This window comes from Microcaecilia unicolor, chromosome 4 (assembly GCF_901765095.1).
Source record: "Microcaecilia unicolor chromosome 4, aMicUni1.1, whole genome shotgun sequence".
NCBI classification, from domain to species: Eukaryota; Metazoa; Chordata; class Amphibia; order Gymnophiona; family Siphonopidae; genus Microcaecilia; species Microcaecilia unicolor.
The window spans coordinates 130,239,252-130,263,901 of NC_044034.1; the positions used below are offsets into that span (position 1 = coordinate 130,239,252).

The following is a 24,650-nucleotide window of genomic DNA, read 5'->3' on the forward strand; positions in this document are numbered from 1 at the left end:
CATCTGCCCTTCTTCTCCCTAACCCACCGCACAGTACAGTATCATTCTTTCTCCTCCCTAAGCCCCCTCCAACGGTTGTTTAGCATCTCTCCTTCCCTAACCCCCCATGATCCAAAATGTCCCCTTCCCCTCTTTATTCTAACCATAGTCCATCTCCTCCTTACCCTCCCCCTTGGTGGCCAGTATCCCCCTTTCCATTTCCTACTTTTTCCATTTGGCATTCTTTCTCCCCACCCCTACTCACTATACTGTGTTCATTATCTCCTCCTATTTCCTGTCCCTACCACTACTTTTTGCCAAGTCTGAACGGACACTGCAAACACAGTGCTGGTGCAGGACCTTTAAACACAGGCCTGCCCACAAAGACTGACTCATCCTGCCCCTCCCCAGTTGGAGAAAGAGCAGGATATGGCAGTGCTTGAGTGTGCACTGCATTGAAAAGTCCTGTTCAGCCAAGTCCAGTAAGAAGTACAGCAGGCAGCAGGGCAGGAAAAAGGGAGAGATGGTGAATATGAGATGAGAGCGGGGATAGTAAAGGTGAGAGAAAATGCTGTCCACCTAGTAGCTGAGCAGGCTCCGAGAGTAACCAGCATATAATTCTTCCCCATGTCCATCCCACCCCCACCCCCAAACACATATTCAACAAGTAGACAAACAATATCTCTGCATGCTATGCCCATATCTACATCCTGATTAGCTGATATGAAGCACATCAAAAGCAAGAATTCTTTCAATGTGAGGAGTGGAGCACTGGCCTAGTGGTTAGAGCATCGGTCTTGACATCCAGAGGTGTCTGGTTCAAATCCCACTGCTGCTCCTTGTGATCTTGGGCAAGTCACTTAACCCTCTATTGCCTCAGGTACAAACTTAGGGGGTCTTTTAGAAAGCGTTGGTAAGCCCAATGTGGGTAATCCATGCCCAGGTGCTAGCTATTGGAGAGGTATATATAATAGTTAAAAAAAAAAAAAAACACACATCTGTGAGAACGGTATATTAAGAAGAAACCGCTGATTGTACTAATTTACTATGCAAACGTCTGCAGGACTGTAAAATTGAATATACTTATACATGTCCATATTCTAATGATTTGTTAAAAACAATATAAATATGTTGTAAAAAACACTTACCACCTTATATACAGTAGCGATATGGTGTATGTATGTGTGTATATATATATATATATATATATATATATATATATATATATACACACACACACACCATATCGCTACTGTTTTTATATTTAAAGTAATTTTTATTCCGCATATAACAGGTACTACAAAACAAGTAGCAGAAAACTTACATTTATCGTATAAGAAGAAGAAGAATCAAATACACAATTAACTTCTATCCCCATCCCCCCCCAAAGCTCTCCCCAAATGCCTTCAGGGTATGTAGCCTGCTTACAAATTTAACAACCTGCTGCAAGCTTCTGGAGACAAACTATTCTGGAATTTAAAAAATATAACACCATTGGTAACAAGTAACTGATAATAAAAATGCGTGAACTGGGCTTCTGCAATCGTCCATGAAAAACAAGCAGTGAGAACTGCGCTCCCTAAAAGAAATTACTATTTATATTTAGAAGTAGCTTCAGAGTGGAAAATCCAAAGAGCCAAAAACCCAAGATCCAAGTTACTCACATTATCTCTATCACAGAACTTAAGTAAAAATGTAACAGTGACATAAATTGCTTATTTATTTGTTCATACATGTACTCCTGATGAAGGCTGAGTAGCCGAAACACAGCCTGTGTTGAGTGAGAAAGGTTTGTCTGGAGCTGTGTTTCTACCTGTCTGTGATCATTATACAGAATTACTATTTTCACCACTTTGGACCATTCTGGTGCTTTACCTCTGCCACTTTTTAAAGGTTTGCTTATGCAGTTGTGTGGGAGATTGGTTTTCTCTTTGCTTCTTGGACACCAATAAAGTTGCATGATCCTTCCTACCCAATCTAGTTAAAATTTTGGCTGCTGTATTTTGCATAATTTACAATTGGGCTCATAGATGTCTTGTAAACCCACAATATAAAGAGTTGCAATAAACCAATTTAGAAAAAACAAAAGCAACAGACTAAAGAACACAAGTCCCGCTTCCAGAGGCTCCCTCATCTGTCAATCCCTCTACCAATGTCCCCCCCCCCCCCCCCCCCCACCTCCAAAAAAAATGATCCAGAGAACAAGCCTCTCCGACCTGGAATTACTACCCAATTTGAAAGCCCAACCCCTGGTATTCCCAACCAGCAAGATCCTGTGCCAGTAAGCACGCAGTTGCCTAAGCAAACAGAGGCTACCCTACGTTGACCATACCACTGCAGAAACCTGTGAATCAAAAGACAGCTCTTTATCAAGACAAAAGCCTACCCAGGCAGAGTTTTAGACAGTTTACAAAAAAAATAAATAAAATAAAATATTTATGATTAATCCATTTACAGACTTCTTTAAGAATAACATTATTTTGAAAAAAGAAACAGAACCAAAAGAAATAACAGATCTATGAAGAATGTTATAGCCTATGCTTTAAAGTGAAAGATTTGAAGGGCTACATGACTCTGATGGTCTAACAAAAAATTATTCTTGAGATAATTTTGAAGTTGTTGATTTTAATATGGGTAATTGTTTTACTAGCTTTATTAGTTTGTCCCCTTCTACGAAATTAGTTCTTGCCAGCATATATACTCAAGTTTATTAGGAATATTTTACAATATTATTTTATGTTTTCTACAAAACTGCAAAGGACCTACAATTGATCTATTGCCAAGGGCTAGTCTCCTGCTGATTAAAATTCCCAGTAAACTCTGTGATGAAAAATGTCCTTAAATGGATTAAAAACATATACAACTAGTAAAAAAAAAAAAGGCCCATTTCTTAACGCAATGAAACGGGCGCTAGCAATGTAATGAGTTCCTGCCATTAATGTTTCCACGGTTGTATTCTGAATTGTTGTTTACATGTGTAAGATTTCTTCATATATAATATTTTTTGTGTAAACTGGGTTACAATGTGGTAAAAGTTTTCCTTCTTCAGGCCCTTCAATCAGTTTAACAATCACATCAGAAGAGCTCCTTACTCATGAGAATGCAACATACAGTTGCCCATGTGAGAGACTGAGAGTGACTGTGTTTTACAGACAGTGTAAGAGAGAGATACACAGAATGATTGAGAGTGTGTGTGTGTGTGTGTGTGTGAGTAACAAAGTGATTAAATGTTTGTCTTCCCTTCCGTTCTGTGCACTTGCCTCCACTGATGTTCGTACCTCCCTGTATATGATTGTTTGTTAGAGATTCAATCCACTCCACTTCCCTCCTCCAAGTTCCGTTCTGTCTGATTGGTTCTTCGTTGACAGTGAGAGCCAATAAAACGCTGAACTACAGACTTACGAACCCTATACTGCCACAGTACCACAGAGTCAGCTTCAGAATGTTGGAGGTGCTTTTTATTATATAGGATCACAGAATGTGTTGGTGGGGTATGGGCAGGAGGGAGAGAGTTGGAAAGGGGGTTGTAGGAATCAAACACTAACAGAGAGCTTTTAGCTTCCCTACTGCTTAAATTCTGTGTTCATTTAAAAGAAAGATATCAGTTTGAACCAAAATAGCTCTTCTCCCTAAGTTTTAAGCCAAACTTTCCCTCGAGGTAAATACTCGCAAGTACAGCACTTCACAATCATCTCTTCTGTCCGATCATTCTTACCTTGGAATTTCACTCTTCCTTTATCTAGTACTTTCAGCTGATGACATGTAGGTCAACAATATTTATTATTTATGACTTAATGACTACATAATATACAAGTACTTTATTAATCAATCAGAAATTGTCACATTTCATAATCTTAAATAAAATTGAATACCTACACAGGGCAACAAGAATTATTATGCAATTCTTACCTGCAAATTCACCAAAGTACCAAATCGGCTGAAGTGTGCATTAAGTTTGCTAATGTTATTTAGCTCTGGAGGGATTCTTCTCAATTCAAGCTTGGTATTTTCATTTCCAAATGGAACTTTCTTCTGGAAGCCAGGACTATTAGTTCTGTTAAAAGTTTGCCTGTGCAATAAGATCACAGTTTACAAACATTTACAATTTTCCTATATGCTAGTTTTTTGTTTTGTTTTTTTTTTCTTTTCACAATTGCTTGGATATATTTTACCTGATAGCCTGCCATGATTTTATCATAAGAGAATTTAGCAATTTATTTGCAAAATATATTCCTGCCCATCCACCCTGATCTCAGATCCCAATTTAAGAAAATGCTATCACATCACAGAACCTGAAAAATGAACAAACTGACCCTCACTAAGGACATCAGAATCTGAGTTTTATTTTGGAGGTATGAAGTCAATGCAGAAATACTATGACCATATTATCTAGTCAACAATTTGCTCTAAAAGGAAGAGAGCTCAGCATGAAAACTCAAGGGCATAGTTCCAATTTCTCATGCTGCCAAGCACAAAATCAGCTGGGGATGTTGTAGAGAAACATTCATAGACAAAGGACTCTAGGACAATATGCAATTATGTAATAGTGACAAATTAAGACTAAGGACAGGGACCATGGCATTCCAGGATCTGTAAGATGCAATATAGACTTTAGACAACAGCTAAGCAAGACAGAAAGGGCAAGAGAGTAACTCTGAAATGTTGCAAGGTCCATGGTGCTCCAGCCCTAGTTGATGGCCAGGTCTGAAGAAGATGGAAAGCAGGTCTGAATAAGAATGGAAAGCAGGTCTGAATAAGATGGAAAGCAGGTCTGAATAATATGGAAAGAGGTTATATAGGAAAGGTATGGAAAACAGGTGTGAGGATGTTATAATGCCGTTATATCGCTCCATGGTGCGACCGCACCTTGAGTACTGTGTTCAATTCTGGTCGCCGCATCTCAAGAAAGATATAGTAGAATTGGAAAAGGTGCAGCTAAGGGCGACTAAAATGATAGCGGGATTGGGACGACTTCCCTATCAAGAAAGACTAAGGAGGCTAGGGCTTTTCAGCTTAGAGAAGAGACGGCTGAGGGGAGACATGATAGAGGTATATAAAATAATGAGTGGAGTGGAACAGGTGGATGTGAAGCGTCTGTTCACGCTTTCCAAAAATACTAGGACTAGGGGGCATGCGATGAAACTACAGTGTAGTAAATTTAAAACAAATCGGAGAAAAACTTTCTTCACCCAACGCGTAATTAAACTCTGGAATTCGTTGCCGGAGATCGTGGTGAAGGCAGTTAGCTTAGCAGAGTTTAAAAAGGGGTTACACGGTTTCCTAAAGAACAAGTCCATAAACCACTACTAAATGGACTTGGGAAAAATCCACAATTCCAGGAATAACATGTATAGAATGTTTGTACGTTTGGGAAGCTCGCCAGGTGCCCTTGGCCTGGATTGGCCGCTGTCGTGGACAGGATGCAGGGCTCGATGGACCCTTGATCTTTTCCCAGTGTGGCATTACTTATGTACTTATAACTTGAGATACCGCCTTTCTGAGGTTTTTGCAACTACATTCAAAGCGGTTTACATATATTCAGGTACTTATTTTTTATCTGGGGCAATGGAGGGTTAAGTGACTTGCCCAGTCACAAGGAGCTGCAGTGGGAATCAAACTCAGTTCCCCAGGATCCAAGTCCACTGCACTAACCACTAGGCTAGTCATCCGCTTCCTCAGATAACTCAAATGCCTCATCTTCGCCTGAAGCGTTCTCCACAAGTTAACCTGAATTTACCAACATGACAATTTCAGCATCACTAAGCTCATGTGCAGTGGGGCAAATTTCTTCACATTCATTATCCCCTCGTACCCAGAATTCTACATTTGCATGTGCAACATCTACTCCAAGCCATGAAAAATTATTTCAAATTTCTCGCATCCATTCAGCACCAGGATTTCCAAATTCCTCCTCTGAAAACCCTTTAAAATCACTGCTGTCATCTGAGTCATCTAGATCAAGTGCTGCTCTGCCAAATACCTATGAAAGTCCTCCCATCCAGGTATGGTTTATTGTTTCAGCGCTTATTAGACTCCATGCCTCAGCTCCACTGTAAAAGAAGTCCTTTATAGATGAACATTTCAGAAAATCGGGAACAGATATATTGCTGTCTAACATCTGGGTCACAAACTCTTGTCTATAGTGCTGCTTAAATATGGAAATAACCCCTTGGTCCAATGGTTTTGATCCTGGAGGTTGTATTTTTGGGCAGATATTCAACCCTAACTTTGCCATCCTGGGATATCAGATTTTCAGGTGGCGGGTGTTACAGGACTATTACCCAAGAGCAGTATTGCATTCTCTTTCAGATGCCTAGCCCGCAAATGTTTTCAATCAGAAGGCATTATGGAACCAGTCCTTGAAAATTTCAGCTGTCATCCACACATTTCTGGAATTATTATACAAAAAAAGGTAATGATTTCATGTTAACATGATGGTTTTTGGTACTTCCCAATGCAAAAAGGTGTACGTTTGTGGCTGTCCATTGCATTGACACAGATGATGATGGATAGACTCCTCCAATTCCTCCTGCATCTGTGCAGAAAGGGACTGCCCTGACATGACTCACTCAGACTGAGAGGGTGACAGGGGAGCAATAGACCCTACCTCTGAGCTGGAATGCAAATGTCTCCTCTTCAGGGTAAGGTCCAACAGAGGAGACTGAGGGAGGAAGCAAGCCAGACAACTCCAAAGGCTGAGGTAAAAAGTAACTGTCAGCTCCCCTACCAGACTTCAACATATAGGCATTATGGGACAGCAGAATTAACTTTGGGGGGGGGGGGGGGGGAGGTGAGAAGACCCCACCCCCAGAGAAACCCCGGGAGCAGATGACATCTGTGTAAGGACCTCCAAAGCAGTGCTGGGTAAAAGAGCTGTTGGCAGCACTGCTCCCAAACTGCGCTGCTGTAAAATGGCTGCCAGATCACTATCAGTCCCATGACAAGAATGAACCTGTGACTAAACTAATGAGGCCTCTCTGAAAGCCACCCCCTCTACCAGAGGAGAGCCTGTACAGCTACCGGGACACTGCCCCGACGCTGCTCTCCATTTACACAGCGGGAGCAGTGTTTAACAACTTCAGCAGTCATTACAAACAAAACAAAAGTAAAACCGCAACTACCCGAAGTTGAAAGAAAATTTTAAAATACACTCACCTCAGGAGAGCCAGCCAAAGGGAATCAAACTCAGTGCTGCTCGAAGCACACTCATACCCTCTCCACTACTAAGCCTTTTATACTGGTCCAAACCAGTATTCCTCCTGCAGCCAAGGTTGTGGGCTTTAAAGAATTATGCCCCAATTTTGTATTTTTTTTAAGTGAGGAAGGAGAATGAAGGAAGGGCCAGAGAGGGTAAAAGAGTGGGGGAGAAACCTGACATCACCAGGTATACCCCCTAAAGCTGGCATCGCTCAGCCATGCACCCAAAGCTTCACTGAACTGAGAGACCAAGAACAGGAGCCACCACCAGATGAGACCAGGAGTTTGTGAGAGACTGTCCATCCACCTGCTGGAGACAGAGAATACTAACTGACCATGAGCATTCCATCCTATAAGACAGTTCAGTTCAGCGCTGTCTCCACCTGCTGGTAAATGGTCACAACCCATAAGTCTCTGCATTCATTTGCTGCTGATGCTAAAGAAATAATGTTGGTGTTGAGAGGAGAATTAGCAGTATAACTGAGACTGAGATATCTCCAACATACCCTGGATACATGGGTGGTGAATTCCTGTCACGTTATACATAAACATTTAAAAAGGCGAACACAGCTTTTGAATTAGAATTGGTGGGGGAGGGGAGCAAACAGTCGCTCAGGAAAGTACAGTTCAGAGTGGGATAACCCTGAAGGATACTATTAAAACAGGACATTTTGGAAATCCCAACAGAGAGGTTTCAAAAATGGTGAAACGACGCCAGGAATGTTTAAGGGCAGAGCAGAGAAAAGGAAGCACATTATCTCCGTCAACTTCTAAGCTGTTTCAAGATGCAGGGAAAAAAAAAATTAGAAACATCCGCATATAAATGCTAGAAGAATAAAAAATAAGCTGGGAGAGCTAGAATATATAGCACAAAATGAAGTGGTATAACAGGAATTAATGAGTCCTGGTGGAAGGACAACAATCAATGGGACACTGTGTTGTCAGAGTATAATTTACATCACAAGGAGAGGGAGGATTGTGCTACATGTGAAAGAAGGAATAAGCATGAAACAGATAGCAGGGACAAATCCATATAAACAGAAATTCCATGTGTGAAGGGAGAGAGTATATTGGAAGGTCTATAGTACCATCAGCCAGGACAGAATAAACAGACAGATGAAGAAAAGCTAACAAAAATTAGGAAAGCTGGCAAACTGGGCAACAGTATAATAATGGGTGATTTCAATTACCCCACTACTGACTGAATAAATGTCACATCAGAGCAGGGGCATAGTCAGACACCCAATTTTGGGTGGGCCTGGGCCCAAGATGGTGAGCAAAAGAACCCCACCCCATCCCACAGGTGATTTGGTCTCTCCTTCTCTCACTTGCATGCCATATGGTCTCTCAAACACCTCCCCCCCCCCCCCCCCCCCATACCTTTTTTAAGTAGCAGATTTTCACCAACAGCAAGCAGCAACTAATACAAATTGCTCATGTTGGCCCCACAGCCTTCCCACTGATGCAACTTCCTGTTTCCACACAGGCGGAAATACGTCAGAGAGAAAGCTGTAGGGCCGGTGTGAGCAGTATGTATCAGTTGCTGCTTGCTGCAAGAGAAGATCTGCTGTTTACAAGGCACTGTATGCAAGAGGGACAGTTGTTGAGAGTTTTCAGCTGGTGGGACTTGGGAATCCCTACCAGCCACATCATAGGTGTGCTGCTACTAGGTGGGCCTGAGCGCACCCAGGCCCACCCACGCCACTGCATCAGGAAGGTAAAATTACTAGACATAATAAATGATTGCTTCTTAGAGAAACTGGTCCAAGAACAGACAAGAAGAGGAGTCACTTTAGATCTAGTCCTTAGTGGAATGCAGGGCTTAGTGTGAGAGCTAATGGCATTGGGTCTGCTGGGAAACAGTGATCATAACATGATCAAATTTGAGCTAATATCTGGAGTGTAATCACTAAAGAAGTCAAAATGGTGACTATGATAAATGAGAAAAATGGTTAAAAAGATGCTAAAAGGATCAGCCACTAAGATTATGACTTTAAATCAGGCATGGACAGTGTTTAAAAATACCATTTTGGAAGCCTGAATCAGATGTATTCCAAGTAATAATAATGACGGAAAGAGGAACAAATGGCAGCCAGCATGGTTAGAAGGTGAAGTGAAAGAGGCAACTGGAGCCAAAAGAACATTATCCAAAAAATGGAAAAAGAATCCAAATAAAGACAATAAGAAGCAACATAAGCACTGTCAAGTTAGATGCAAAGCATTGATAAAGAAGGCTAAAAATAGAATATGAAGAGAAACTTGCCATAGAAGCAAAAACTCATAATAATATTATTTTCAGGTATATCAGAAGCAAAAAGCCTGTGAGGGAATCTGTGGGACAGATAGATCACCAAGGAGCAAAAGTGGCACTCAGGGAGGACAAGGACATAGAATAGATATTGAATGAATTCTTTGCTTCGGTCTTTACTGAAGATGAAAAAGATATACCTATACCAGAAATGATTTTCAAGAGTGACTATGCGGAGGAACTGAAAGAAATCTTGATGAATCTGGAAGACTTTCCGAGCCAAACTGACAAATTAAAAAGTGGTAAATCACCTGGACAGGATGGTACGCACCCCAGGGTACTGAAAGAACTCAAACATGAAATTGCTGATTTGCTGTTAACGATATGTAACCTGTTGTTAAAATTGTTCATAGTACTGAAAGATGGGAGGATGGCCAATTTAACACTGATTTTTAAAAAGGATTCCAAGGGTGATCTGGGAAATTACAAACCAGCAAGCCTGATTTCAGTGCAAGGCAAAATAGTAGAAACTATTGTAAAGAATAAAATAACCAAACACATAGACAAACACTGTTTAATAGGACAGAGTCAGCATGGATTCAGCCAAGGAAAGCCATAAATCATGCCTCACCAATTTGCTTCATTTGTTTGAAGGCGTGAACAAACATGATAAAGGTTAGCCAGTTGATGTAATGTATTTAGATTTTCAGAAAGCATTTGACAAAGTCTCTCATGAGAAAATTAAAAAGCCATGGGATAGGAGGCAATGTTTTGTTGTAGGATTATGAACAAGTTAATGGCTAGAAAACAGAGGGAAGGGTTGGAGGAGAATGAATAGTGGAGTACTGCAGGGATTTGTACTAGGACTGGTGGCTATTTAACATATAGTGAAAATAATTCCATGTAGCAGGTATTCTCGGAGGACAGCAGGCCATTCATTCTCACATGTGGGTGATGTCATCTACGTCGCCTGGTGAAGAGCGTTTTAACAGTGTGTATAACTTTAAGAGCACTGCACATGCATGAGTGCCTTCCCCCTGCCACGAGAGAGCAGGACCAGCAGTACAGCACAAAAGCATTCAAAACAACTCCAAGGGGAGGTGGGAAGGTATGTGAAATTGAATGGCCTGCTGTCCTTGGATAATACCTGTGTGAGTGTGACAGGCAGTTGGCTACAGGATTTCACAGGCACAGGCAGTCTGCAGTGCAAAATCAAAGGAAATTTTATTTGTAGAAAATAAGGAAGCAATACAGTCTGTTCCCCTGTCATAGACCCTTTACAGCCATGGTCAGCAACCCCAATAAAAATTAAAAAGAAAATGAAGGCACTGCTTTACCTCTGCAGTCTTCTTGCCTTCTCATGCAAACCTCTGAGCTATGGCCACTCCTTGCTTCCCTGGGACTACTCCACTGTACTGCAGCTTAGCCAAATATATTAAGAAGAATTCCTTCACTTGGAGTCTCCCTCCAACAGATGCAAGGAAATAAATTCTAAACTCTCAACATCAAGGCTGTGAGGACCAGGGACTAAGGTTGGGACACAGAAGAGATCCCTTGTTCTGCGTTATGAGGGTTGGAAAACAGTCTACTCTCCAAGAATCTTTGGAGGATAAGTCCAGAAAAATAGAGAACCAAATCTGCCTACGCCAATAAGGGGCAATCAGTATCATGGTACCCCCATAGTCTTGCTTGAGTTTCAGCAAAGCCTTCGTTATGAGAGGGACGGGAGAATACAAATACAGAAGACCACTCCCCCAATGAAGGAGGAAGGCACATCTGATGCTAGTCTGAAGTGTGCCCTGACCATGGAACAGTACTGAGGGACTTTGTGATTGTGCAGAATTTGAAAGGGTAGTCCCACGGTGAAATTGGATCAAATCACCCACAAGAGGAGGGACTGAATCAACTCCGCCAACAAATTTGGAGACATAACTTGAGACTGCTTAATTTTCCTATATCTCCTTTGACTACACCTGTTGACATGATTAAGAAATATTTTAACTGAGGTCCAGGGAACATTTAGTGATTCACTGCATCCTATAACACATGCTCAGTATATTCTGGGCCTGGGGAGATCTACTTAAGAGGTCGCTCAGGGTCCTGAAGGGGAAAATATTGGCATCCTTCCTGGAGTCCTCTTTGGAAATAATTACTCAAAGAAATGCTTTGGTGATATCTTTTGCTTTGGAGCCAGATTGAAATGGAGTTTTGAAACTTTAGGTATTTGGAAACGCAATTTTTGGAAACAAAAGTGCACATCCTTCGTGATCTTTCAAGAGAGATGCAGATGAGGTGCAAAGCTTTCCTAGCCTTCAGACATAGGATAGGGTACAAGCTTTGTTCTTAAATTTCCTTGTTTGTGTGTTGTAATTTTTCAGGGTAAATAATTTCAATTTTTTTGACCCAAAGCAGCAAGAAGAATTTATAGTAGCTAAGAGAAGAGTTAAATGTTATTATATAGTAACATATGCATGTTGCCATGACAAGCTGGGGCATCATGAGTGAATGATAGTCTGTTTGATATTATTTCTTTTTTGTTTTAATGTTATTTCTGTTACCTGGGTCTCATTTTCTATATATTACGGACAAACGTTCTCATTATTTCCAATTTTTGAGTTTGCTAGTTGGATTGCAATTTTCTATATTTCTTGTTCATCTCAGAAAGTTCTTTTGGGATATGTTATTGAGCAAATTAATAAAGAAAAGGGGGGGAAAAAAGAAAAAGTGATGGCTGAGGGGGTATATGACAGGAATCAACAAAATCCTGAGTGGCACAGAACGGGTAAAAGTAAATCGATTTTTCACTCTTTCAAAAAGTACAAAGACCAGAGGACACTCAATGAAATTACATGGAAATACTTTTAAAACAAATAGGAGGGAATACTTTTTCACTCAATGAATAGATAGGCTCTGGAACTCGTTGCTAGAGGATGTGGTAACAGCAGTTAGTGTATCTGGGTTTAAAAAAAAGGTTTGGACAAGTTCATGGAGGACAAGTCCACAGTATGCTACTGAGATAGACATAGGGAAAGCCACTGCTTGCCCTGGCATTGGTAATATGGAATGTTACTACTATTTGGGTTTCTGCCAGGTACTTGTGACCTGCATTAGCCACTGTTGGAAGCAGGATACTGGGCTAGATAGACTAGTACTACTACTTATCACTTCTATAGCACTACAAGGCATACACAGCGCTGTACACCATACGCAAAAGACAGTCCCTGCTCAAAGAGCTTACAATCTAAGTAAGACAGGTATAACAGACAGAACAATTAAGAGGTAAGGGAAATAAAGAGGTGGAGTACAGGGCAAGTTAAGTAGTGGTTAGGAGTCAAAACCAGTGTCAAAGAGGTGGGCTTTTAGCCTGGACTTGAAAACGGCCAACGACGGGGCTAGACGTACAGGCTCTGGAAGTCGATTCCAGGCGTGAGGTGCAGCGAGATAAAAGGAACGGAGTCTGGAATTAGCAGTAGAGGAGAAGGGGACAGACAGGAGAGATTTATCTACAGAGCGGAGTACACGAGGGGGGGCGTAGGGGAGAGAAGAGTGGAGAGGTACTGGGGAGCAGCAGAATGAATGCACTTATAGGTCAGCAAGAGAAGTTTGAATTGAATGCGGAAACGGATAGGGAGCCAGTGAAGTGACTTGAGGAGAGGGCTAATGTGAGCATAGCGACTTTGGCGGAAAATGAGTCACGCAGCAGAGTTTTGGACTGATTGAAGAGGAGAGAGATGGCTAAGTGAGAGGCCGGTGAGAAGCAGGTTGCAATAATCTAGGCGAGAGGTGACAAGAGTGTGGATAAGGGTTCTGGCAGAGTGCTCAGAGATGAAGGGACAGCTTTTGCTGATGTTAAAGAGAAAGAAGCGACAGGTTTTGGCAATCTGCTGAATGTATGCAGAGAAGGAGAGAGAGGAGTCGAAGATGACCCCAAGGTTATGAGCTGATGAGACAGGGAAAATGAGAGTGCCATCCACAGAAACAGAGAAAGGGGGGAGAGGAGAGGTGGGTTTAGGGGGAAAGATGAGAAGCTCGGTTTTGGCCATGTTAAGTTTCAGATGACGTTGGGACATCCAGGCAGCGATATCAGATAGGCAGGCTGATACTCTGGTCTGGATGCTGGTTGAGATAATCAGGGGTAGAAAGGTAGATCTGAGAGTCGTCAGCATAGAGACAGACAATTTAGTCTGACCTAGCATCGCTGTTCTTATGTAGGAGAAAAGGAAGTGACCCTAGTGACAATGTCCAGGACACTACTGTTTACAAACAAAGGTATGACTATGCAGTTGCTATGTCCCTTTAACTTGCAAGAGAAACAGGACATTTATAAAGCAGGATTATGAAACCTACCAAGGAATAGAAGGAAAAATACATGCAAACCTGCAGAACCTGTTTTAACAAACGTTTTCATGTCAGTGGCGTTCCTAGAGGGACTGACACCCGGGGCGGATCGCCGGTTTGCCCCCCCCCCCCCCCCGACGAAAGGACCCCCCCGGGTGCACGCCACTGGGGGGGGGGGGGTGCCGCGCGCCAGTCAGCGTATTTCGTTTCCATGCTCCCTCTGCCCCGGAACAGGAAGTAACCCGTTCCGGGGCAGAGGGAGCATGGAAACGAAATACGCTGACCGGCGCGCGGCACCCCCCCCCCCCCCCCCCCACACCGGCGTGCACCTGGGGCGGACCGCACCCCCCCCCTCTTAGTACGCCACTGTTTCATGTGTAATGTTAGCCTGACAAAGGAAATATATTTGAAAGTACTGTCTCTACAAATTAATGTCTACTGCAGCACTGCACATTCCAGAGTTAAGCATTATTTTCTACTTTTTTTTCAAACTATACTATAACCATAATATTTACATGCGTGCAACACCTTCCTTCCCCATCTTAAAGAAGGTATCAGCAAAGACCTTCAATTAGCGGAAAGCCAGTACTACATCTAACTGTTTCAAAAATAAGCCCCCAAAATGTGTACTATTATCCACTTACTTGTCAAACCAAGCCTTCTTTGGAGGTGCTCCAGTTTCCCCAGATCCAACTGATCTTTTCCGTGTTTCTGAATCCACAACTATCCTCACACTGTTATTGTTAGTTGGTTTTTCTGCATAAAACAATTTGATTTCAATAAAATATTTGTCTGGTTGTGAAGAATTAAAGCCAAAGGGTGGTTATTTCTGATAAAATATTGTTTGTACGTTCACCATGAATTTGTAGAGGAAAGGTAAAAAAAAAAAAAAAACCCTCACTCATCTGCTCATTAGTGACAAGTAAGTTTTTCAGGGTTAAGGAGCTAAACTACTACCCCTTCCTATGCCTCCACTCTCACTGCATCCTACACTGTGTGCCTTCAATACCTCTTTCCTTATCTGATTACTTCTCTGCCAAATAGAGAGATTGGCTCATGGGCAGAGTGGCCAGAAAACAGATATCCCAGCTCTGGCTACTTATAAATGGCAGCTACAGATTAAAAGAGCACAGAGGCTATGCATTAGATTCATCTCCACCCATGCAGGCCATCTAAGTAGGGGATTCAGGACCAGGACTCCCCTCTCCTTCCAATTCTCATTTTAAACACAATGACGTAAGAGTTGAGGACACCACAAAATGAACTTTTTTTTACTATTATTTTTCTATCCCTATATCTACATAAAACTTTTACAGCCATATCATTTATCTAAACATACTTATTTCTATGCACATCTATATACTGAAATATACATATATACATACAGACACACCCAGATGAACTTCTTTTATAGCTAATATAGCCCCTGGGAAGAATCAGTATATAAAAATTATAAATACATAAATAAAATTATCATGATAAATTAATATTAGGCAAGCTCCAAGAGACTACTTTAAACAAAATGAAGATCATCTAATGTGACTGTGTACACAAATTAACTTCAGTATAAAAGTTAATACAACCTAACTGGATAGTTTGTTTTTTTAATTATTATTTTCTCTTAATGTGAGCCTTAACAGAATAAATTAGAATTACTGTATATGTACTTTGATATCCTCAATGAACAAATGTTTTTGGTTTTGCAGAATATAGTATTTTGAAACAGAGTGAGGCTCTATTTCGAAAACCTATCAAGCTTGGTTCTGTCCCTACTCAAAACAAAAAACTAAACTGCTTTCCTACAGTAGCTACACAGACAGCAGGTAAAGCGAAGATACTTACCTGTAACAGATATTCTCCAAGGACAGCAGGCTTTATATTCTCACATCACCTGGTCCAATATTTACCAAAGCTAAAAGAGAGATTTGTGGAACACAATAATATAAAGATAACAAAGGAGACAACTCTAAGGGGAGGTGGGAGAGACTGTGAGAATATAAAGCCTGCTGTCCTCAGAGAATACCTGCTACAAGAAAGTATCTTCGTTTTCTCAGAGGACAAGCAGGATTCTATATTCTCACAAGTGGGGAATCCCTAGCATCCAGGCTCACCAAAAGCAACAAACATTGGTCAACTGGGCACCGCAACGGCGAGGACATAACACAGATTAACCTGAAACTATGTACAATCTGAATGAGAGTGCAGCATGGAACAAAATAAAATGACCTAGGAGGGTGAAGTTGGATTCCAGAGCCCAAACAGATTCTGCACCACTGTCTGTCCGAACCGACTGTTGCATCGGGTATCTACTCAAGACAGTAGTGTGATATAAAAGTCTGGACTGCAGACTACGTCACAGCTTGCAAATTTCTTCAATGGAGGCTGATCTCAAATGGTCTACTGATATGGTCATGGCTCTGACATTATGAGCCATGACATGACCCTCCAAGGATAGCCCAGCCTGGGCATACGTGAAGGAAATGCAATCTGCCAAACTGAAATGGTGCATTTCCCGATGACGACCCCCATCCTGTTGGGATCAAAAGAAACAAAATGTTGGGCAGACAGTCTGTGGGGCCGTGTCCACTCCACGTTGTAGGCCAATGCTCTCTTGCAATCCAAGGTGTGCAAGCTACTTTCGCCAGGGAGGGCATGAGGTTGGGGAAAGAATCTTGGAAGGACAATCCACTGGTTCAGATGGAACTTCAATATCTTCTTCGGAAGGAACTTAGGATGTGTGTGGAGGACTATTCTGTTGTGATGAAACTTAGTATAAAGGTGCATCTACCACTAAGGCCTGAAAGCTCACTGACCCTATGAGCTGAAGTAATAGCCACCAAGAAAATGACATTACAGGTCAAATACTTCAGATGGCAGGAATTCAGTGGCTCAAAAGGAGCTTTCATCAGCTGGATGAGAACGACGCTACGATCCCATGACACTGGTGGTGGTATGACAGGGGGCTTTGAGACAAGCAAACCTCTCATGAAATGAACTAAAGGCTGTCCAGAGATGGGCTTACCTCCTACACGTTGATAATAAGCACTAACTGCACTAAGGTGAACACTTAAGAGAGTTGGTCTTGAGACCAGACTGTGATAGGTGTAGAAGATATTCAAACAGGGTCTGTATAGTGCAAGTAATGGGATCTAGGGCCTTGCTCTCAACATCTGACGGCAAACTTCCTCCATTTGAAAGAGTAACACCTGTTAGTGGAATCTTTCCTGGAAACCAGCAAGACTTGGGAGACACCCTTCGAAAGACCCACGGAAGAGAATTCTTGGCTCTGAACATCCAAGCTGTGAGAGCCAGAGACTGGAGGTTTGTATGTAGAAGGGACCCCTCGTTCTGTATGATGAAGGGTCAGAAAACACTCCAATCTCCACGGTTCTTCGAAGGATAATTCCAGAAGAAGACAGAACCATATATGTCACAGCATGATAAGAATAATGGTTTCATGGACTTGCTTGAGTTTCAACAAAGTTTTTCCTACTAGAGGTATTGAAGGATACGCAAATAGAAGACCTCTCCCCAACTGAGAAGAAAGGCATCTGACGCTAGTTTGTTGTGGGCCTGAAGCCTGGAACAGAACTGAGGACTTTGTGGTTGATCCAAGTGGCAAAAAGATCCACAAAAAGATCCACCGAGGAGGTGCCTCATGCTCACAAGATCTTGCGGGCTATGCCCATATTGAGAGACCACTCGTGAGGTTGCATTATCCTGCCCAGTCTGTCGGCCAGATTATTGTTTTCGCCCGCCAGGTAAGTGGCTCGAAGGAACATGCATGTTGGCGAACCCAATGCCACAACCGGACAGCCTACTGACACAGGGCATGACCTGGTGTCCCCTGCTTGGTGTTATACATTGCAACCTGATTGACTGTTTGGATAATCTCTAAAAGCATTTGGAGCGTTCCAGATCTCCAAATCTCCAGGAGGTTCATCTGATGATTCGTTTCCTGGGAGGACCAAGTACCTTGAGTGTGAAGCCCATCTGCATACGCTCCCCATCCCAGGAGAGATGCATCCGTCATCAGCACTTTTTGTGGCTGAGGAATTTGAAATGGAAGTCCCAGAGTCCAACTGGATCAAGCTCTGGGGACACTTGGATGACATCTTCTAGACTCCCCGTGGCTTGATACCACTGAGAAGCCAGGGTCCATTGAGCTATGCCCTATCAGCAAGGGTGCTGTTTGAGCCTGCCAGATTAAGTGGCTTGAAGAAACATGCCATGTTGGCCAGCCCAATGCCACAACCAGACAGCATCCTGACACAGAGGGCGAGATCCGGTGCCCCCCTTACTTGTTGGAGTAAAACATAGCAACCTGATTATCTGTTTGAATTAGAATAATTTCACAAGACAGTCTCTCTCTTTAGTGTTCCATTTTGCTTGAACCTCCAGGACGTTGATCTGAAGAATCATTTCATGGGCGGACCAAGCACCTTAAGTGTGAAACTCATCTACATGAGCTTCCCATCCCAGGAGAGATGCATCCACCACCAGCACTTTTTATGGCTGAGCAATTTGGAATGGAAGTCCCAGAGTCAAACTGGATCGAATTGTCCAACACTGAAGAATACAAGCTCTGGGGACTGTTGGATGACACCTTCTAGATTTTCTGTCGCTTGATACAACTGAGAAGCCAGGGTCCATTGAGCTGATCTCAAGTGAAGATGTGGCATGGGAATAATATATACTGGGAAGCCATGTGGCCCAATCATTTCAACATCTGCCAAGCTACGACTTGCTGAGAGGCACAATCATGGATGCTAAGGAGACAAGATTGTCCGCTCGTGTCTCTGGAAGGTAGGCACAAATTGTCTGCTATCGAGCAGGGCTCCTATGAACTCCAATTGTTGAACAGGATGAAGATGGGACTTGGGGAAGTTTAAAATGAACCCTAGTAGCTCTAGCACCCAAATAGTCATCTCCCTGGACTCCCAAGCACCGTCCTCCAAGGTACTCTTTACCAGTCAATTGTCGACATAGGGGAACACAGGGACTCCTGCAATGCTGCAACTACCTCAAGACACTTGGTGAAGACCCTGGGAGCTGACGAAAAGCCAAAAGGCAACACACGTTACTGAAAGTGATGTGTTCCCCCAAAATCGAAGACACTTCCGGGGGGCTAGAAGTTTCTGGATATGAGTATATGCATCCTTCAAGTCCAGAGAGCATAGCTGTCATTCTGAATCACAGGGAGAAGGGTGTCCAGGGAAACCATCTTGAACTTTTCTCAAACAAGGAACTTGTTCAGGGCCCTCAGGTCTAGGATGGGATGCATATCCCATGTCTTTTTCTGAACAAGGAAGTACCTGGAACAGAATCCCTGCCTTTATTCCCTTGGTGGAATGGGTTAGACCGCATGGGCATTTAGAAGGGGGGAGAGTTCCTTTGCAAAGAACGAATGAGCTCTCGGTGGGCAATCTGGAGCTTTGGATAGCTAACTGAGGGTGTATCCAAGACGGACTAATTGAATAACCCACCAGTCAGAGGTTATAAGAGGCCACCTTTGGTGGAAACATTTTAACCTCCCCCCGACCAGAAAGTTTGAGACGGACATTTTGATTGCGGCTATGCTCTGCTGGAGTCAATCAAAAGCTCAACCCTTGCTTTGACTGGGGAGCATCAGAAGCCTTAGGCGCAAGCTGTTGACGTGAAAGAGCGTGCTGGGGCTGAGCAGGCTGATGAGCCGCTCGAGTGTACCTACACTTAGAATAGTAGTAGGAACCGATCCATGGCTTGCCAAAAACCCTCCTAGATCAGGAGGCAGAAGCAGAAGGCGCCCAGCAGGAGAGAGAAGAGATGGTATCAGCGTGTTTCTTGATGGGGTCGGCGACCTCATTCAGCTTCTCTCCAAAAAGGTTATCATCCCGGCAAGGAGCATCCGCCAACCTCTGCTGAACAGAATGTTCCAAGTCAAAAACACACAACCGTGAGCGTCTGCGCATTGTTATACTTTGGGCAGAAATCCTGGATTCCACATCAAGTGTGTCATAAGTGCGACACGCCTTCTGCTACTTGACCAACTGGTGAAAAGGCTCGGCCTGTTCCGCAAGGAGAGTGTTCACCAAATCTGACAGCTGTCTTACCGAGTTTCGCAAGTGAATGCTCATGAAGAGCTGGTATGACTGAATATGGGAAAATAAGCATTGAAGCCTTATACATCTTCCTCCCAAAAGAGCTCAGGGTTCTAGCTTCTCTGCCTGGGGGAGCAGAGGCATAGTCCCTAGTACTCCTGGCTATTTTGAGAGCAGATTCCACCACCAAGGAATCGTGAGGCAACTGAGGGTTCACTGTGGATCTGATGCTGGGTGTCAATCTTCTTGGCAACAACAGGGACCAACAGAGGGGACGCCCAGTTCTTGATGAGGACTTCCTTGAGTACCTCGTGCAGAGGAGCCTTCACAGCCTCCTTAGGAGGAGATGACTAGTCCAGGACCTTGAGCATCTTGGCCCTGGGCTCATCCTCCACATCTAAAGGAAATGGAATGGAATCAGCCATTTCCTTGACAAAAGGTGGAAAAGAAAGGCTCTCCGGCGGAGACCGTCTCCTTTCAGGTGGTGGGAAGGGCTCAGAGGGGATCCCATAAGACTCATCTGAGGAAAAGTATCTGGGATCCTCCTCTGATTACCATGAGTGCTCCTCCTCAGTGTCGGACAGAATCTCCCTATGGGACGTCGAGACCGAACCTGCCTCAATGCTGAGGAACCCTGTCCTCCAGAGCAACGTTGTGAAACCAGCTCCCACTTCGACTCCAGCGAAGCTTCCTCCACCGATGTTGAGAGGGTACAGGCCTGGATGGCAGTTGATACCAGGACTGCAAGCGGCGCCAGCACCAGAGGCTGCATCACAGGCTGAGGGCCAGGCAGGGACACAGAAGAAGGAATGCCAGGAGCAAGCACCCCTGATACCAATGCACATCACTGCATAAGGCCATCCAGCAGCTCAGGAAGGAAGGCACGGATGCGCTCATCTAGGGCTGGCATTGGGAAAAGCTGGGTGCCCGCTGAGACCTAGGGTGGGGCCGATACGGTATCTCCTGTATGAAGGAAGAGCATCCTCCCGGCGCCAACGCTTCTCGGGTGCTGAATCCCTCGACGCCCTGGAGCTCCCTGCACCATGTATCAAGGGTGATCAATGACAGTACTTCTTGGCCTTTGCCCGAAGCAAGTCACCCAGGCTCCTCGATGCTGACGAGGACGATATTGAAGACGACGATGCATGGTCCTGGAGGGGGGGGGGGGGCTGCACAGGTGGTCTCAAAACAGGTGGAGACCCACTCAATGCCTCACTGCTCCCAGTGTCTACAGATCTCGAAACGGCCATGCTTACCGACGCTCCCGATACAGGTGCGAAACTCAACATCAATGTCTCTGATCTCAATGCTGATGTCGAGGAATTGGACCTGGCTCCAAAAATCTTCTCTCGCTGAGGCTCTCAAGAAACCTGGGTCCTCTTCTTCATGCGAAGATGCAGAACACAGTTAGCAGGGCTATGGTCAGGCCTAAAACACTGTAGACACCAAGAAAGGGTGTCTTTCCCCTAGATGGTTTGGTTGCAATGGGTATACCTATTGAAGCCACTGGGAGTCTTTGTGGACATTGATGGGAAAACCTCGCCAGCAAAATCAAATGACACGATGGTGCCTGAAAAAGGAGCAAAGGCATACAAAAAAGAAGGGAAGAACCCAGTCGGAGTCAGGGCCTAAAAATATGACCCGTGATGTTAAAAATAAAGGAAACTTAAAACATAGCAAAACTTCTCTAAGATATAAAGGTGGGTTTTAAGGGGTTAACAAAAAGAAAACCCAGAATGAAAAAATAAAGAAAAAATAGCCAAAGACATTCAAAAAAGCTCTTTCAGACCGGATGTATGAGGAAAGCTATCAAAACCACAGCTGCTCCTCATGCAGAAAAACAAGAACTGAGGGGGTCCGCATTCGTGCAGCGGGCAGGAAGGCACTCACTCATGCGCAGTGGAGAGTGGCTAGCGCTTCACAAAGCTCTAACTTTTTACTATGGCATAAATGCCGGACCAAGTGATGCAGATTGGCGTCTACCTACTTGTGAGAATATTGGAGCCTGCTTGTCCTCGGAGAATATACTATTCACAGATAATCAAATATAACTAATCGCAGGGCCTCACTAAAGAGATTTGTCTCTCTCTCGTCCAGGGCTAGGACAGGGGAAAAAGCAAATAAAACCAACATGAAAATGAGCTCCTGTGCCAATCAGAGCCCAGAACAACAATCACTGAATGTATCCTGCAGACTGCTTTTTCAAAAGGCTTAAACAAATAAAACACCCTTGGTTCTGCAGCAGCATCAAAACAAACATGCACCACCTGCTGGCAAAAATAGAGAAATACACTTCAGGAAATAAGACAGTTTTACAGGCTTAAAACCCCACTATTCTCTCACACCTCCCTCCTCAAGAGAGAGACCCTGGACTGTGGCCTCTACAGACTGCTCATCGGGTCTCGATAGTCCAGAGTCAGGGTGGTTCTGGCACTTCCTGCCTGGACAGGCCATCAGTGTTGCCATGTTCACTGCCTTTCCGGTGCTTATAACAGAAACTTTTACCACACTCAGTACATACTAACAGTTTTAATCCTGTATGATGACATCATGCTCTGTCTACCTCTGACAGCCTGACACCAAGATCCAACTCATCAGCAACAATTGGGATGAACACTATTCAAACTTGGCACTGGCAAACAAATTGAAATTGAACACCCAAAAGACTAAGATTCTCAGGTCCTAAACTTTAGCCATTTTACTGCTGTGGTAAAAAAAGGCATTAGCACGTATGAAAAACCTGCTTATGAGCACACCAAAGCCATTTTACACTGCAGCTTAGTAAAAGGACCCCTAAAACTGTTAACTCCTCTCTCATGGAAGGGCAGCTGCCAACAACACTAAAAAGGGTTGTGGTGTATTCCTTAGAGAAAAAGGGCTCCTCCTTCACCAGGAAAACTACCGGCCACCAACATACATCTCTTTCCTTGGAAAATGTGTAGAACAGATGGAGAAATTAGATCTTACCTGAACATTTTCTATTAGTCCTTCCTGTGAAACAGTTGTGTCCATCAACAAGCAGGTGGAGATAGAGAGCTGAAAACTGAGCTGAAACAAATCTCTCCTGGCATCCAGACCAGATCCTCAGTATTTACGTAGGTAAAGCAGTAAGAAGAAACTAAGAATACAACCACCTTAAATAGCTCACTAACCTAACACTAACAAGATGAGCAAACATGTGTGGACCTCTCTCATCTCTGGACAACTTGTAGAGAACAATAGATAGGAAGGAAGCACCAAGTAAAGTGATAGTCATTATCTGACCCATTACTTCGCACCAACTAACATCTCAGAAACCTTGGGTGGGCCACAGGAATAGTGGGAAGGACTAATGGAAAGAAAATTATCAGGTAACACGTAATTTTTATTTTTGTTACATTTGTACCCCGCGCTTTCCCACTCATGGCAGGCTCAGTGCGGCTTACATGGGGCAATGGAGGGTTAAGTGACTTGCCCAGAGTCACAAGGAGCTGCCTGTGCCTGAAGTGGGAATCGAACTCAGTTCCTCAGTTCCCCAGGACCAAAGTCCACCACCCTAACCACCAGGCCACTCCTCCACTCCACTCTCTTTCCATTACATAGCTTTCCACTATTCTAGAGCCTGTGGGATATCAAAACCAATCCCTAGAGTGGGTGGGATCCTGGTGCCGCCATACTGAGGATCAAAGCCCCAAAAACTGGCTTCCAAGCTCACCGCAACGTCCACCCTGTAATGCTTGGAAAAGGGTATACAGCATCAACCATGTTACCGCATTGCAACTATCCACTAGAGAGTCTCCGCCCAGATGTCATGTTAGCCTTGTAGAGCCCACAAGGCCTGAAGAGCTTGCTTCCCTGCAAGCAAATAAGCTGACGTAATAGTCTCATTCAGTCATCTAGCAATTCTGCTTACAAAAAAAGCACAGACTGTCTGATTTGTGAAACTCATTCACGACTTCCAGATATCCAATGAGTATTAAAATACTGAGTCTCTTTGTCCTCTCTGCAAAAGGATGGAAACTCCACAGGTTGGTTGAGATGAAATGCTGATATCGCTTTTGAAAGAGAGACCCCTGCCTCTGAAAAGTGAAGAAAGGGATCCTGACAAGGGAGAGTCTGAAGCGTCAAAACCCTATGTGCCGACGCAGCAGCCAACAACGCTGTCTTTAGTGTAAGACCTTTCAAGGAGACTTTCTGGAGTGGCTCAAAAGGAGGCTTCTGAAGAGCCTGAAGGATTGAACGAAGGTTTCACTCTGGACACAGTGTACAAAAGGGAGACAAGTGGCAAGTGATATCCAGGTCAGCTGTGAGAAATGCCTTCTGTAGTCAGCCCCTAAAAGAGGCCAAAGCCACAACCTAAGCTTTTAGAGCGCCCAACGCCAATCCTTTCTAAAGACCTGCCTGGAAAAATGTTAGGATGTATGTGTTCTGAGAAGAAATGAGAAAGTTCACGCTCAGAACAGCAGCCCTCAAACGTACTCTACACCCTCGCACATGCCATGGATGTACAGTGTTTCTGAGCCTGAAACAAGGTAGCAATGACCAAATTAGAATAAAGTTTCCATCTCAACCGAGTCCTTTCAATTGCCAAGCCGTAAGACCAAAGGGGTACAGATCCTCCATGAGCACTGCACCTTGCTTCTGTAGGCTGTGTCTTATTTCTAGTTGATTAAAAATTAAGTACTTTCCAGCATTCAGTTGCATTCAATTCTTACGTCCTCGAAAATTAAGTGCTGCTAATAGTTGCCTCGCCATCTGGGACCCTGAAGCAGCTAAGCAAAGCACTGGACATCGTTGATCCAGGGGTGTGTGAATAGCTTGATGAATGT

General features: G+C 43.6%; 1 protein-coding gene across 1 annotated transcript in view; it reads right to left on the minus strand.

Moving 5' to 3' along the window:
• Window positions 1–24,650, minus strand: part of RBM26 (RNA binding motif protein 26) — a 492,900-nt gene that overhangs the window by 287,214 nt on the left and 181,036 nt on the right. Inside the window, 2 exon segments of the mRNA XM_030200623.1 lie at window positions 3,889–4,048; window positions 14,407–14,518. Of these exon segments, the coding sequence (XP_030056483.1) occupies window positions 3,889–4,048; window positions 14,407–14,518 (272 nt within the window).